The 16537-nt window shown below is 42.3% G+C and overlaps 1 protein-coding gene across 6 annotated transcripts in view; it reads left to right on the forward strand.

Annotated features, from left to right (window-relative positions):
* Positions 1 to 16537, forward strand: part of PDZD2 (PDZ domain containing 2) — a 487038-nt gene that overhangs the window by 220353 nt on the left and 250148 nt on the right. For all 6 annotated transcript variants that reach the window (XM_033933443.1, XM_033933453.1, XM_033933424.1 and 3 more), the window contains one exon: positions 2365 to 2791. In XM_033933443.1, coding sequence (XP_033789334.1) covers positions 2365 to 2791 — 427 coding nt within the window. The remainder of the gene's footprint in view (positions 1 to 2364; positions 2792 to 16537) is intronic.

Genomic DNA, 16537 nt, shown 5'->3' on the forward strand with positions numbered 1-16537 from the left:
ACACAACTGAAGAGTATAAAGAAACACAAAACTACACAATACTGTTCCATTCAATGCAATCATTTAGTCCTTAAGGAGACACACACTGTAGGTGAAAGATCCAGAATTGCTCCCTAAGTGTAAGATGAGCTATTTTGTCACCCCTGAATTCGCTTGGAAGTTGTCCAAGACGGTTAACTACAGCAAACAGTTCTTTGGATTCTGCTGGAGCGGTCTCGGTGATATTAAAATAAAGGGGTTTTTTTAGGCATCTAAAATGGTTATATTATAAGGCTGGGCCTTCAAATTATAGTCTTCTAAAATAGTTCTGCATGGATACTTCCTCCATTCTCTCTCGTGCTCTCTAAGTTTACGTTTAAGTTCATCATTAAAACAAGGAAATTTATGCAAATGAGTTACATGTTGTGCCTTCATAGGTGCAATGGCATCTAATGAATTAAATAAAAATAAGTTTAACATATCAAAAGTAGTTGTAACATTTGATGTATCAAAGCTACTCAAATTAGTAGCTAACGTAGACTTCCAATGCAACAGGAGCAGAGATCCTGAACTAATGGGTAGTTGCCCCAAAACTGCGAGTTTCCTTGCAGAAGCTGCCAATCATCATCTTGTATGGCTCCACCTCTCCTCCCAAAGGGCTTTGGTGCAGCCCCTCAGTTTTCATTTCTGCAAGTGAATTAAGACGTTGTCTTTTGAACTGCTCTAATTTATTGTTTTATTTTTTGGGTACTTCCTTCTCAAATTGTGAGGCTTTTGTGCTGCAGAGGTTCCCAGTGTTCCTGAGACAGCTCTGACTGTGAGAAGACATAGACTCTTGGCAAAGAAGTCTGTTGCTAGCAGGCATCTCTAAGAGTACCTACCTAGCCAGCCTGCTGTACCAGTCAAGAAGGCTCGGGGATCGTTCCTCTGGGAGCGTGGCTCAGCTCAGACTCTGGATATTGAGCATAGGCTGTGTGATCCCTGGGTCAGTCCAGAGGGCTGGAGTGGGACTGGCTGCATTTCTCCTCATCTCCCCTAGTTAAGCAAGTGATCGGTAGGGGTTGGGATCTCAGCCCACATTCTCAAGGTCCTTCTTAAGGTCTGACTGGCAGATTGAAGAAGCAAGCAGCTGGAATTTTGCTTGGCTGAGGCAGAAAGTCTTCTCTTCATAGTTAGACTGGCAGCTTAAGCAAAAAAAAGCAGTACCTAGCACAACGTGCACATGTAAGTACTGGCTATTGCAGCCTATGGGGAAACTTTGGGGAGTGTCAGAGAATTGTAGTTTTGAGGGTTCCTAGAGCCAGATTGGGGGGGTCTCCAACCTCTAGAAACTCCTTCCATAAATTTTTAGAGTTTATTTTTGGCTGTTTTTAGTGCCAAAATCTCTTGCGGCAGCCATCTTGGATTTCCAGATTTGTGTTAAAAAGCCTCTTATCTGCCTTAATATCCTTCTAATTTTCAATAATTCACTACAGATGGGCTCCTTAGGCTCTGATACACTGGATTCATGCCATAATTTTGGGGCAATAAAAAAGGGATGATTTTCTTGGTGGTTCATAGTAAGGCTTTTTTGGTGGAGGAAGAACCAAATGATGAGCATTCATAGAATGGAGAGTTTGATTAGGTGTGTTTGGGATTGTCATTGTGTCTTACCTGAAATTTCTTTTGAAGATCTATATAGTTGAATGAACTATGTGGCTGAAGCAGTGATATTTACTTGGCTAGACATCTGCAGTAGTCCTTTCTGGTGGGTGTTCCAAAATAATATCAAATGTGTATGCAGCCGGCCCCAAATTGTCCAGCCAGGACAGTCTGAGGTATAAAAACAGTATTTTCTCAGTTCTGTATGAAATACATTAATCAGCCATTGCACCTTTATGTTTAAGATGGTCAGGTTTCTGAAGTTATTGAAAAAACTGGTCCAGGATTTCTAAGTGGCTGGTTTGACGACATAAGGTCAGTATTTGGCAGGGTGGTTGTCACTTGAAGATATGGGATAAGTTATCCATAAATCTACTGTAGATTTGCAGCCAGGCTATCTGTATAAGTGTTCATAACTATATACAGATAGGTTATTTGTTTAAAGTTAGAACTGCTAATCCCATGTTCATACTTGAACAGATAAATTATGCTGTTAAATGAATATTGCTCCTATCTGTATACAGTTTATCTTTGCCTCTAGAATGCCTCTGGCTTCTCCTCAAGTTATATGCATACATTTTGTCTACATATAAACTTACATGGCCTAAGTTTGAGATACATTTTATATAAATCATTTTTCATAAGAGACATCTATCTTATCTGCCAGAAATATGTAGGGTATGTGAGATACCAGTTTTCTAAAGGTTGTTATACTTTTAACAGTGCTCATCTTTTTCCTTGTAGTTATCTGGCTGATCAATGCTGGAATGGCGGATACATCTACCTGATCATGTTGCGGCGCATTAAACGCAAGGCACCTCTTCCTCCATTAAATGGCAGCAAAAGCAGCGGCAGCTGTGAATCAAAAGTACATACTACCTCTCAATCAAATGCCAAAACAACCCAGAATGGAAAGAGAACCCGGAAATTTGGCGTCATCTCCAGATTGGGAGCTAATAATGACAGTAAAAACAGCAAAGATTCAGAGCATGAGAATGGACATTACTGCCCAGTGGAGATGGATAATTCACAGCATGAGGCATTGGGTGCAGATGACAACAAAAAATATCAAATTCAAAGTGCAGGAACTTCTCCTTCAGGTGGACATTGCTGGTCCCACCCCTTTGAGACTGGTAGACAAGACATTAAACAAAATGAACATTCTGGAAAGGTAGGTGTAGTATTGTATCCCACTAACAAAGCCTAAAATTTGTGGGCTCTGTGTTTTCCTTACCTACATGCTCCATCTGTTCTGGGGTAATCTGCCTGCTCTACGTGCTATTTTTATTCTCCGTCTGCTTGTTGTGCTGGAAGGTTGAAAGAAGCAGACCTTCACCTTAATAAGTAACATGACGCCAATGGTGACTCCTTAGGCCCTTTAGTGAGCCCCTTGGGGAGGTGTTTGGGGAGCAAAGAGAAAATTTTAGATGTTGGTTAAGGTTTCTATAGTTATTTTGAGAATAAGGTGGTCCGACGGATAAAACAAATTTCGTACATTTTTTTGTTGAAGACTATGTTGATTATGGGGGTAAGGGGAATCATGACCAGACCTCTCACACTCATTGTTCACAAACTGTTGATCAACGCAACTCCCCCCTTCACCAGTTCCTTTCTCTTTAGCCTCAAGCATGTCAACTGCTTCCCTAACGGTATATATACTGGATCTGCACTATTTCCTATTTGTACAGCATCTTGTAGCTCTTGAAATATACAGCTCCATTATTCTTGTAACTTCTCCTGGAAATGACCAGAATTCTCTCTGTAATTATCCTGGAAATGTCGAGTTGTCTCTTTTGTAATCCACCCAGAACTGCAAGGTTGAGGCGGAATAGAAATCAGTAATGTAATGGATACATAGTCTTTTCAGAAAAAAAAATGTGTAATGCAGGACATGGTAAATATTCTGAAGTTAAATTACTGGCTATCATAGAACTATGGTTACTCAGGCAAAGGGGGACTACTACATAATTTTTGTCCTTTGAATTTTCAGATCTTAATGCATGAAAGGGGGAATGGTGGTGCTGGTAGTAAACACTGTTCTCGCTATACTGAGCGGGAGTCTTCCAATTGCATTGCTGCCAGTGGGGGTTGGTTATAGAGTGATTATTAAATGGCTAGAGACTGGCAGGTTCTCTGGAGTCCTACAGAGCTCGCCTGTCCCTCACTATTGAAAATGTGATAGTGAAATAGTACCACCCACTGGCAGGACTGTAGGTGGAGGACTCCCATTCAGCTTAGAGGGAACAGTGGTGGTAAGGGATAGTTGATGGGTCAACAAATGTCTGTGAATTTTAAGATCAAGGTGAGACTTAGAGTTAACAAGTCTATAGGAGGATGAGACATAAAGATATACATATATGGTATCATTTTATTATGATTATGCATTGTGCTTTCAACATCTGATGATTGTTGTGGGCTTTAATTTGCAGGTTGATACATAGGGGTATCAAAGTTATCAAAGTGGGTACTTTTAGATGCGTTATTTTATTACTAACTTGTGCTGTTTTAGCACAGATTCACTTTTATGCAGTGAGATCTAGTTAATAGTATGAACATAGGAACATCATAATTGCCATACTGGGACAGACCAAGGTCCATCAAGGTCAGTATCCCGTTTCCAACTGTGGCCAATCCAGGTCCACCAGAGGAGATCCACCAGGTCCACATGGCAAGATCCCAAAGTAGTAAAACAGATTTTATGTTGGTTATCCTAGAAATAAGCAGTGGATTCTCTCAAGACTTTTCTTTTAGGAAATGGTACAAACCTCTTTTAAATCCTGCTAAGCTAACTGCTTTTACTATATTCTGTGGCAACAAATTCAAGAATGAGGTGTGTGTGTCATGGAAATAGGGTATAGGTCTGCAGGAAGGTTTATATGAAAGTACTGTGGTGGTGGGAGGGTTTCTGGCCCTCTGCACAAAAGAAATTACAAATAAAGTGTGCAGAATTTTCAATTTTGTTTTGCACAGAATTTCCCCATGAGCAATGTATATGAGGTTTTAATCCACTTCAGAAAGGAACCTGTCATCATAACAACCAGCATCCAGCAAATGTTCTACTATTTCATTATCCACAAAGACTACAGAAACTATTTTGAGATTCCTATGGTTCCATAATGATAACATCTACAATGAAAGTGCTGAATATAGAATGCAAGTTCTTCTTACCCACAGTAGTGACCCATAAACACAGGAGAACTGCATCAAGTGAAAAAGATTATGACATGGATGATGGACTTAAGTCTCTTATCTACTGAAGAAGGAACTATCAAGCTGTAGAAAAGGATACAGACAATGTTGGTGGTGGCCAATTTCAATATCCACTAATTAGCCTCCAATCATGCTGAAGTGATGAAAATGTTCTTCTAGGAGGACCATGCTAAACACTTGAAGAACTCTGTCTTGAAGGTAGATACTCTTCTACTACAACTCAGCCTTGGCTTGAGTTGGAACTTTTCAGATCTTGCCCAAAGAGAAACCATGTATTCATCAACTGATCTTCAGTTTAAAGAAATATGACACCATATCTGACTATTACCGCAAAGCCCACTGGCTACCAATAAACGCAAGAATAACTTTCAAACTATCCTGCACATTGTTTCATGCACTCAATGCCAATACCTCAGATTCAATAACCCCCCCCCCTATTCTCCAATTCCTTTTTCTCATCTTCCACAATCCATGAAACACACCAAATGATCATTCCATCTTGTAAAGAAGTGAAATACAAATGCATATTCAACTCCTTATTCACTTACACAACCACCAGGACTTGGAATGACCTTTCATCATATATCAGAACAGAAATAAACTATCTCATTTTCTGAAAAAATTTAAAACTTTTCTATTTAATGGTTCTCATTAACCAGTATAATCCTTTCATCAACCCAAGAAAATCTCTCACAACTCTTATCCAAGCATCAATCAGAAATGACAATACCACGAACACTAATATAACTATAAATCTACTCCTCTTACCTATACTTGCTACCTTTTGATGTAATTAATTTGTTGTTAATGCTGTATTCTCCCCATATATTGTAAGAGCCACTTGATTGTAAATCACATTGAACCTAAATTGGATAAGTGTGATCTATAAATTCAGATTAGATGTGATTAGATTAGATACTACACGGCGTAGTTGTTAGAGATAGAGCCTCAACACCCTGAGGTTGTGGGTTCAAACCCCGGCACTGGTCCTTGTGAGCCTGGACAAGTCACTTAATCCTTCACTGCCCCAGGTACATTAGATAGGTTGTGAACCCACTGGGATAGACAGAGAAAATGCTTGAAGTACCTACATGTAAACCGCTTTGAGTGTGGTTGTAAAACTACAAAAAGGCGGTATACAAGTTCCAATCCCTTTCCAATTTGCTACTTAGTAATAACAAGGGTTAACAGTAAAATAACACATCTCGATAGCCCACAACATTGATAACTTCCCCCTCTTAATCTCAGAACATCATCTTTGCCTTAAAAGATATTGATTTGGATTAGTTGATGGTGGGACCAACTCATGATGCTGGCCAAAAAAAATTGCTCCTGACCCACTTCACTGCTAGACCACAGTGTTGCAATAGGTTTGTTGGAGAGGGGTCCAGGAGGCAGGAGGGAAGCTGGATGGTTAACAGTTGGCCGGGACAGGACACAGGAAGGATCACTTCTGTCCTAGCTCACCGCTAAAGCACCAGGGCTTAAGGGAGGCTTGCAGTGGGCATCGGAGGCTGGGTGCAAAGCTGGGAAGGAAGGGATGGAGAGAGGGAAGGAGAGCTGGTGCAAGGCAGGGCAATAGAATATAACCCTCCCCCTTGGTTTTATATTCGAGTTAACTTTTCCCCCCCCTTTGGGGGTGTGGGGTGTGGAAGGTTACCTTGGTTTGTAATCGGATCAGCTTATATTTGAGTATTTATGGCTTCAACTCTGTAAAGGTAGGAATGAACAGATCTAAATTGCCTAAATTTATAAAATACATTTTTATAAAGATTATTCACCAGAGGGTCAAATGACAGTGAGCAGTTCAAAGTTAATCCTAATACCTTAGTTGACCACTAGCATTTAGATAGCCAATCTTCATACATTTACAACAGCCTTTCTTCTAAATTATATGGATTCTTATCCAGATAATGGCATGGACTTCTCTCCCCAGCTGTACCCACAGACTGCTTCAACATGATCTGCATGGTCCCTCAACAGTCAGAGGAAATGTGCTGTGGCATTATCTGAATAATGCAACAGAATACTATTGGGCTCACTGGGGCTTATCCATTTAGCAAGTCCAGCTAACCAGATGAGCTTTGTTGAATATTGGCCACTGAGGTTGGTTTTTTAAAAAAATAAAAATAAAATTATTTTGCAGAAAATAATATGTGTATTTATTGGTCACAGTCTAGTTCAGAGAGAGAGAGAAACAAAAGATATGAGAAGTTTGCTGAAAACTCTGTAATGCACATGGTAGATAAATGTATTATGCCTTTATAGCCCTCTTGAATAAGGAAAAACTGTCAGGCTTTGATGATTTGGTTCAGAGAATGTAATTCTCATTTCACTGCAAGATATATAATTTAAGTTTCAGTAGTTACTGATAAACCTTTTGAGCTTTGATACTACAAAACTCATTTATCACCTATAGCTGATAGTCAAAGTACAAGTATTATCACTGCAGGCTAGGAAATTATATCAGTATTTCCCAATTGAATAAGCATCAGTGTGCTTTCTGCTTTGTTCTAGGAGTATAGCAGAGGTAATCCTCCACACAAACTATAATTCACTCAGAAGTGATTTGAGCATTTAAGAAGGGCAGTTATTTGTGTAAATTCAAAATTGAAACTTCAAGAAGTTCTAAATTCAATTAGAAAAGTAGCTGTAAGAGACTGGGAAATTATAGTAGTTCTTTAATAAGGTGAAGTTTGTACTTAACCATTAATTTCCTTTCCTGAAATCTTGCCAGACTAGTCCAGGCAAGCAGGTTATATCCTCCTACCAGCAGATGGAGGCAGCTGGGTCTGATGGGTAAGTACATAATCTCCTTTTCTGGTTACTTGAGAGTTACCATTAAAAATAGGCCTAACTCATACCATACCATAAACTCTGTATTGATTTGATATTAATATTGAAATATAGTAAATAAACATAAAGAATTCTTCTATCCTATTGCCCTGAAATTCATTTTTGCCTTTTCTTTCTCAGGTTCTAGCCTCCTCCATTCCTTCTCTCACTCCAACTGCAGTGCCTTTCACCCTGTAGGTCCAGCATTCATGTTCCCCCCCCACACACTTTTGGGCCATCTCCCCCCCCCCAAAGGTCTGCCCTCCCTCTCTCAGCGTAGGTCTGGCCCTCCTTATTTGCTTGTGGCTCTCCCTAAGCTTCAGCAGCAGCTGCAAATTGTCCTCCAGCACCCAAAACAGCAGCAGCGGTCAGCCCTAACAACACCCCCTCCCTCTGGGCCCCCAGAGCAGCAGCCTGACACCCACCCCTCCCTTCCTCTGGTCCCTGAAGCAGCAGAAGTAGCCGGTGAGCAGTGACAGCGCTGTAAACAGACTGCTTCCGGGCAGCGCTGGCAGGGCCTTGCCTCTGCCACATCGGAACTGTTTCTACTTGTACCACACCCTATGCACCCTGACCACAGCCACTTCACACTATCTTGCTCTCTTCTAGATAATCTGACATAGTCATTCCAAGGCCTATCTTTTTTTGTGGACATTATTATTCCTCCCTGTGGCCCCACTTGTAGGTCCAGCGTTAGTTCCTTCCTTCCCACCTTCCTTTCTGATCTGGGTCACTTTCTTCCCCCTCCACCCCCCTCTCAAACTTTTGGTTCCAGCATACATCCATCTCCCCTCCCATGCCCTTCACCCTGCAGGTCCAGCATCCATGTCCCTTCCTTCCCCTCCCTCCCCCACACTTTTGGTCCTCCCCCCCCCCCGGTCTGCCCTTTGGTCCATTGGGATAAGGAGTCCATGGCCCTGAGCGAGGGTCTGGCCCCCCCTTACATGTCTGTAGCTCTCCTGAAGCATCAGCGGCAGCCACAAATCTTCCTCTATCTCCCAAAACAGCAGCAGCAGCCGGTCCTGACAACTTCCCCCCCCCCTCTGATCCCTGAAGCAGCAGCAACCGGTCATGACAATCCCCCCTCCCTCACTTACCCAAAGTAGTACCGGCAGCCGGTGAGCAGAGGCAGTGCCGTAAACAGACTGCTTCTGGCCAGCCCCGGCTGGGCCTTTCCTGTGCCGCGTCATAAGTGTTTCTACTTGTACCTCACCCTATGCATCCTGACTACTGCCCCCTCACACTACCTTGCTCTCTTTTAGATCATCTGATATAGTCATTCCAAGGCCTCTCCTTGTTTGTGGACATTAGTAACGCCTGCCTCTCACATTATACAACAGACCTTTGGATGTCTGCACTCAAAATACAAAACAAGACCATTCTGTGCACTGAACCTTAACTGTCAACCTCTTGATCACTCAGTTGTGGCTTTTAATGGCATTTGAAAAAGAGCAAACATTTCTTCCAAGTTCCTTGACAATATTTCTCTTATATGTGACTCAATCTCCCTTTTTTTTCTTTCATATTTCCCTCTAAGGAATCCTACTTCTCTTTATAGTTTGCCTTTAAAACTTTGTCAATGGATATTTATCTATTTAGTCGATTTTCTAGCCTGTCCTCCCAGAGGAGCCCAGAACTGGTTACAATTTTATATTCACAGTGGAAAGATAGCAACAAAGTTACAAATTCACACATAGATATACAGAACAACAGATTGAAAGGATGAATGGCAACAGTAAGATAATTCCTATGTACTGCATGTAGGACTGAATACGTGTTTAGGGGATTGAGCACAGTAGCAAGGCAAATGATAAGGCAATGTAAGTATAGCAGCTAGAAATACAATACATTCGTTGCATAGGGCAAATACATTTGATGCAAAGGACAATTTTAAGGCACTCTTGGTGAAGGTACATGTAATAGGGAGACAAGATCTTGTGTAGTTTGGAATCAGGTATGTGCATGGAGACTTAGTTACAACTACAAGTCAAGTGGGAGGGCACATTCAATGAGGCAGTATAACTTTGCTGGGATAACATAGTAACATAGTAGATGATAGCAGATAAAGACCCGAATGGTCCATCTAGTCTGCCCAACCTGATTCAATTTAATTTTTTCTTCTTAGCTATTTCTGGGCAAGAATCAAAAGCAGGAACTTGTCTAACTTTGTCTTGAATCCCTGGAGAGTATTTTCCCCTATAACAGCCTCCGGAAGAACGTTCCAATTTTCTACCACTCTCTGGGTGAAGAACTTCCTTATGTTTGTATGGAATCTATCCCATTTTAACTTTAGAGAGTGCCCTCTCTTTCTCTCTACCTTGGAGAAGATGAACAACCTGTCTCTATCAACTAAGTCTATTCCCTTCATTATCTTGAATGTTTCGATCATATTCCTTCTCAGTCTCCTCTTCCAGGGAGAAGAGGCCCAGTTTCTCTAACCTCTCACTGTACGGCAACTCCTCCAGCCCCTTAACCATTTTAGTCGCTCTTCTCTGGACCCTTTGAAATAGTACCGTGTCCTTATTCACGACCAGTGCTGGATGCAGTATGGGGGCGTACCATGGCCCAGTACAGCAGCATGATAACGTTCTCTGATCTGTTTGTGATCCCCTTCTTAATCATTCCTAGCATTCTGTTTGCCCTTTTCGCAGCCGCCGCGTATTGCGTAGACGGCTTCATTGACTTGTCGACCAGTACTCCCAAGTCTCTTTCCTGGGGACAACCAGTTTCTAATCCAGTTTACCACTTTGGGTCCTTCAAATTTGTACAAGAGCCTCCTATGAACATAAGAACATAAGATTTGCCGCTGCTGGGTCAGACCAGTGGTCCATCGTGTCCAGCAGTCCGCTAATGCGGCGGCCCTTAGGTCAAAGACCAGTGCCCTATTTAAGTCTAGCCTTACCTGCACATGTCCTGTTCCAGTAGGAACTTATCTAACCTTGTCTTGAATCCCTGAAAGGTGCTTTCCCCTATAACAGCCTCTGGAAGAGCGGTCCAGATTTCCACCACTCTCTGGGTGAAGAAGAACTTCCTTATGTTTGTACGGAATCTTTTCCATTCTAACTTTAGTGAGTTCTCTCTCATTCTCTTCACCTTGGAGAGGGTGAACAACCTGTCTCTATATACTAAGTCTATTCCCTTCATTATCTTGAATGTCCCCTCTCAGTCTCCTCTTTTCAAGGGAGAAGAGGCCCAGTTTCTCTAGCCTCTCGTTCTACGGCAACTCCCCCAGTCCCTTAACCATTTTTGTTGCTCTTCTCTGGACCCTTTCAATTAGGACTGTGTCCTTTTTTGTGTATGGTGACCAGTGTTGGACGCAGTATTCCAGGTGAGGGCTTACCATGGCCCGATACAGCTACATGATAACCTTCTCCGATCTGTTCATGATCCCCTTCTTAATCATTCCTAGCATTTTGTTCACTCTTTACGCCGCTACTGCGCTTTGCACGGACTTCTTCATTGACTTTTCGACCAAGTCACTTTCATGGGGGGTCTCTCCAAGTACTGCACTGGACATCCTGTATTCGTGTATAAGATTTTTGTTACCAACCTGCATCACCTTACACTTATCCATTTTAAACCTCATTTGCCAAGTCGTGGCCCATTTCTCGAGCGTGTTTATGTCACGTTGCAGGTCTTCGCAATCCTCCTGCGTCTTCACTACTCTGAATAACTTCATATCATCTACAAATTTAATCACCTCGCTCGTCGTACCAATTTCCAGGTCATTTATAAATATATTGATGAGCACGGGTCCAAGCACCGAACCCTGTGGCACTCCACTCGTGACACTTTTCTAATCCTAGTATTGTCCATTCACCCCCACTCTCTGTTTCGTATCCACCAACCAGTTTTTAATCCACGTGAGTATATCACCCTTGATTCCATGGCTTGCAATTTTTTGAAGTAGACGTTCATGCAGAATCTTGTCGAACGCCTTCTGAAAATCTAGATATACTATGTCGACTGGGTCACCCTTGTCTATCTGCCTGTTTACTCCCTCGAAGAAGTACAGTAAGTTTGTCAAGCAAGATCTTCCTTTGCTAATGTCGTGCTGGCTGGTTCTCATCAGATTGTGTCTGTCAAGGTGATCGATGATGCGGTCCTTTATCAGCGCCTCTTCCATCTTTCTCGGTACCGAAGTCAGACTCACTTGTCTGTAGTTTCCCAGATCTCCCTTTGAACCTTTCTTGAAGATCGGCGTAACATTCGCTGAAATCTAACTATATCCTCGATCCAGTTCTCTGATCACCCAATCAAAAAATTCAATCAGGTTAATTTGACACGATTTACTCTTTGTAAAGCCATGTTGCCTTGGATCCTGTAACCCATTAGTTTCTAGGAAGTTCACTATCCTTTCTTTCAGCAACACTTCCATTATTTTTCCAACAACCAAAGTGAGGCTTACCGGCTTCATCTCTGTGACCACTTATGTGTAGTTCCCTCTTCATCTCTGTGACCACTTATGTGAATAGGGACCACAACCGCTCTCCTCCAATCCCCAGGAGCCACACCTGTCTCCAGAGATTTGTTGAACAAGTCTTTAATAGGACCCGTCAGAACCTCTCTGAGCACCCTCAGTACCCTGGGATGGATCCCATACTGTCCCATCGCTTTGTCCACCTTCAATTTTTCAAGTTGTTCATAAACACTTTTCTCTGTGAACGGTGCAGAATCTACTCCATTTTCTTGTGTAACTTTGCCAGACAATCTCAGTCCTTCTCCAGGATTTTCTTCCATGAACACAGAACAGAAGTATTTGTTTAGCACGTTTGCTTTTTCCTCATCACTCTCCACATATCGGTTCCCAGCATCTTTTAGTTTAACAATTCCATTTTTCATCTTCCTTCTTTCACTAATATATCTGAAAAAATTTTGTTTCCTTTTTTTACATTTTTAGCCATTTGCCCTTCTGCCTGTGCTTTTGCCAGACGTATCTCTCTCTTGGCTTCTTTCTGTACTCCTTTCTGTACTCCTCTTCCTCGTTTTTTTAATATTTCAGGAACGCCAACTCTGTTGCCTTTATTTTCTCCGTCACTAGTTTGGAGAACCACGTCGGTTTCCTTTTTCTCGTTTTAATTTATTTTCTTCACATAAAGTTCCGTAGCCATTTTTATTGCTCCTTTCAGCTTAGACCCCTGTTTTTCCACTTCTCTTATCCTCCCATCCTAATAGCTCTTTCTTCAGGTACTCTCCCATTTTATTAAAGTCTGTACGTTTGAAATCTAGGACTTTTAGTATTGTGCAACTGTCCTCTACTTTAGCCGTTATATCAAACCAAACCGTTTGATCGCTACTTCCCAGGTGAGCACCCACTTGTACATTAAATATTCTCTCTCCATCTCCAATATTTTTTTTCCCCTCGTGTGTTCCATCACCATTTGTCTGAGCAGAGCCTCTTGAAAGGCATCCACAATCTCCCTACTTCTTTCTGATTCCGCAGATGGAACATTCCAGTCCACATCCGGCAGGTTGAAATCTCCCAACAGCAGCACCTCCTCTTTCTTTCCAAACTTTTGGATATCCGCAATCAGATCTTTATCAATTTGCTGCGATTGAGTCGGAGGTCTATAGACTACACCCACGTAGATAGAAGTTCCATCTTCTCTTTTCAGAGCGATCCATATCGCTTCTTTCTCTCCCCAGGTCCCTTGCATTTCAGTTGCTTGGATATCGATCTTTACATAGAGAGCTACTCCTCCACCTTTTGACCATTTCTGTCCTTTCTAAAAAGATTATATCCCGGTATGTTTGGAACTCATGTCTCTGTGATAGTGACAATATCCAGATCTGCCTCTAACATCAGGGCTTGCAGATTATGAACTTTGTTGCTTAGACTGCGAGCATTTGTGGTCATTGCTTTCCAGCTTTTTTTCAGCGGTAATCTCCTTTTTCATATAGTTTTTTGTTTCGTTTCACTTTCCGTTGCAATGCTAAGAAGTGAGTTGCTGATATTGTTTATATTACAATCTTTACTATCATCACATCTTGTCTTTTGCTGGGGGTGGCCTCTATAATTGTCCTTCATACACACACCACCCCCACCTTCTAGTTTAAATGCCTAGAAACATATTGTTTAAATTTCTCCGCAAGGATTCTTTTTCCTGCTGTAGTAATATGTAGCCCATCAGTACAATATAGCTTCTTGTCCTTTCATGTATTTCCCCATCCTCCTACGTACCTAAAGCCTTCTTGATGACACCAGGCTTTGAGCCATGTATTAAAGTCCTCTGTGTTGTTTAATATTTGCTCTCCCTTTCCATATGCAGGCAGTACTTCTGAAAAAGCTACAGTCTTTACAAAAGGTTTCAAGCCCTCACCAAGCTCCTGAAAAGTTTTCTGTGCTGCAAGTGTGGTATTATTGACCACGTCATTTGTTCCGAGATGGATAACAACATCGGTGTTAAAATCCTTAGTTTCTTCCTTAATTATAGTCAGTATTTGCCTGGAACTCCTGGTAGCTGAGGATCCTGGAAGACTTAAAGCGGTCCAGAGGAGGGCGACAAAAATGATAGGAGGCTTGTGCCAGAAGATGTACGAGGAGAGACTGGAAGCCCTGAATATGTACACCCTAGAGGAAAGGAGGGACAGGGGGATATGATTCAGACGTTCAAATACTTGAAGGGTATTAACGTAGAACAAAATCTTTTCCAGAGAAAGGAAAATGGTAAAACCAGAGAACATAATTTAAGGTTGTCGGGTGGTAGATTCAAGAGCAATGTTAGGAAATTCTAATTTATGAAGAGGGTGGTGAATGCCTCGAGAGAGTTGGTGGAGAAGAAAACAGTGACAGAGTTCAAAGAAGTGTGGGATGAACACAGAGGATCTAGAATCAGAAAATAATATTAAATATTGAACTAAGGCCAGTACTGGGCAGGCTTGCACGGTCTGTATATGGCCATTTGGGGGAGGATGGGCTGGAGAGGGCTTCAATGGCTGAGAGGGTGTAGATGGGCTGGAGTAGGTTTTGACGGAGATTTCGGCAGTTGGAACCCAAGCACAGTACCGGATAGAGCTTTGGATTCTTGCTCAGAAATAGCTAAGAAGAAAAAATTTAAAAAATTTAAATTGAATCAGGTTGGGCAGACTGGATGGACCATTCGGGTCTTTTTCTGCCATCATCTACTATGTTACTATGTATTTCACTATTTTGGTCTCCTCGCCTTGTGTTCCAAGGTTAATGCCTCTGATGATGGAATCCCTCAAAAGCAATAGTTTTCTGTTTTGGGCTTTTTTATTTGTGCTTAGGGTACGCTTTTTCTCTTGAGTTACCTTCATTGGTTCTAGTCCCACCTCACTTCTGTTTCATGAGTATCACAGTGCACTAGTGGAGCAAAGGAATTCTGTAGAGGTAATATTTGTGAAGGTGATGTTTCTATGTTGCAGTCTTCCTGAGCCTACCGTGACCCGTTTATTCCTCGGTGGTTTTATTCTTTGAGGTAGAGGTGGTAAGTTGGTATGATTTTGTAGAGTGATGAAAGCTGCTTTAATTGTGTTCAATTCCTGTATAAGTTTGCAGAGCTCCTCCTTAATACTATGGTAGCAAGTTGAAAACAGATGGGGCAAGCCTTAAACCTCCAAATAGTGTGTCTTGGAATTAAAGCTCCACAGTGATTGCATAGAATAAAGGTCATCTTGATTGGTTGGGAAGTGAATTGATTTGAGTAGTCCTAGTCAGGAAAAGAGGTGAGTCTTTACCACCTTCCTGAAGTTTAGTTGACCTGTCAGTGATCTGATGGTTGGTGTTAGTGCTGCCCGATTCACAATTTAGAATCGATTCATGATTCACTTTGAGTGAATCGATTCAAATCGATTTGGTTTTTTTTTTAAAACAAAAATCGGCCTAGCCAATTTGGTGACCCAGAGTTTCTCACCGCTCGTTGGGGGTATGCAGGCTGACCGCTGCTTGCCCCCCACTGCTGCTCCCCACCCGCCGCCACTGCTGCTCCCTGCACGCTTGCCACTGCTCCCTGCCCACTCGCCACCGCTGCTCACCACTTACTCGCTGCTGCAACTCCAGGAAGGTAAGGTAAGGGCCAACGTGCAGTGTTTGCACGCCGCCAGCCCACAAGCCATTTCCTGACGTCAGTTCTGACATCGGAGAGAATGTCCGGGCCAGCCAATTGCTGCTTGGCTGGCCCAGACCTTCTCTCAGACGTCAGAACTGACATCGGGGGAGGGCTTGTGGGCTGGCGGCGTGCAATCGCATGCTGGCCCATACCTTCCTGGAGTTGCGGCGGACCGGGGAGAGAGGAGGAGGAATCGATGGTGGGTAGGCAAGCTTCGGCGCGGCTGGGAGGGAGGGAGGAAATCTAAATTTGTGTAAGGCAGAATGCTGAGTTAAAATAGTATTGGCTGCACAACAGGTGTCAAGATTCACAACACATTGAGAATACCCTGTGTCTTAAAAATGACTTAGCTACAGGAGTGTGGTTCTGCATGGTTCAAGGTTTCATTGGTTCAACTCCATTTTTTAGGACCAGGCTAAAGTGTCAACTGCTTATTTGCAAATGGGTTACTATAGTTGTCAATTAATAATATCTGGACAATGAACAACTTACATCAACAAAACAAGGAAGGGGGCACTAACTTAAATAGGAAGGAAGGAGGGAGGGAGGAATGGGCAATAACTTACATAGGGAGGGAGGAAGGGGGCACTAACTTACATAGGAAGGAAGGAGGGAGAGAAGGGGCACTAACTTACATAGGAAGGAGGGAGGGAAGGAAGGGGGCACTAACTTACATAGGAAGGAGGGAGGGAATAGAAACAGACAATTGTTGGGAGGGAGGAAGGAAGGAAAAAACTAACCTGTCTCACAACGGTCTAAAATATGTTAGGAAGGAAGGAATTTTATTTTCTGTTTTGTGATTA

This window comes from Geotrypetes seraphini, chromosome 1 (assembly GCF_902459505.1).
Source record: "Geotrypetes seraphini chromosome 1, aGeoSer1.1, whole genome shotgun sequence".
NCBI lineage: Eukaryota > Metazoa > Chordata > Amphibia > Gymnophiona > Dermophiidae > Geotrypetes > Geotrypetes seraphini.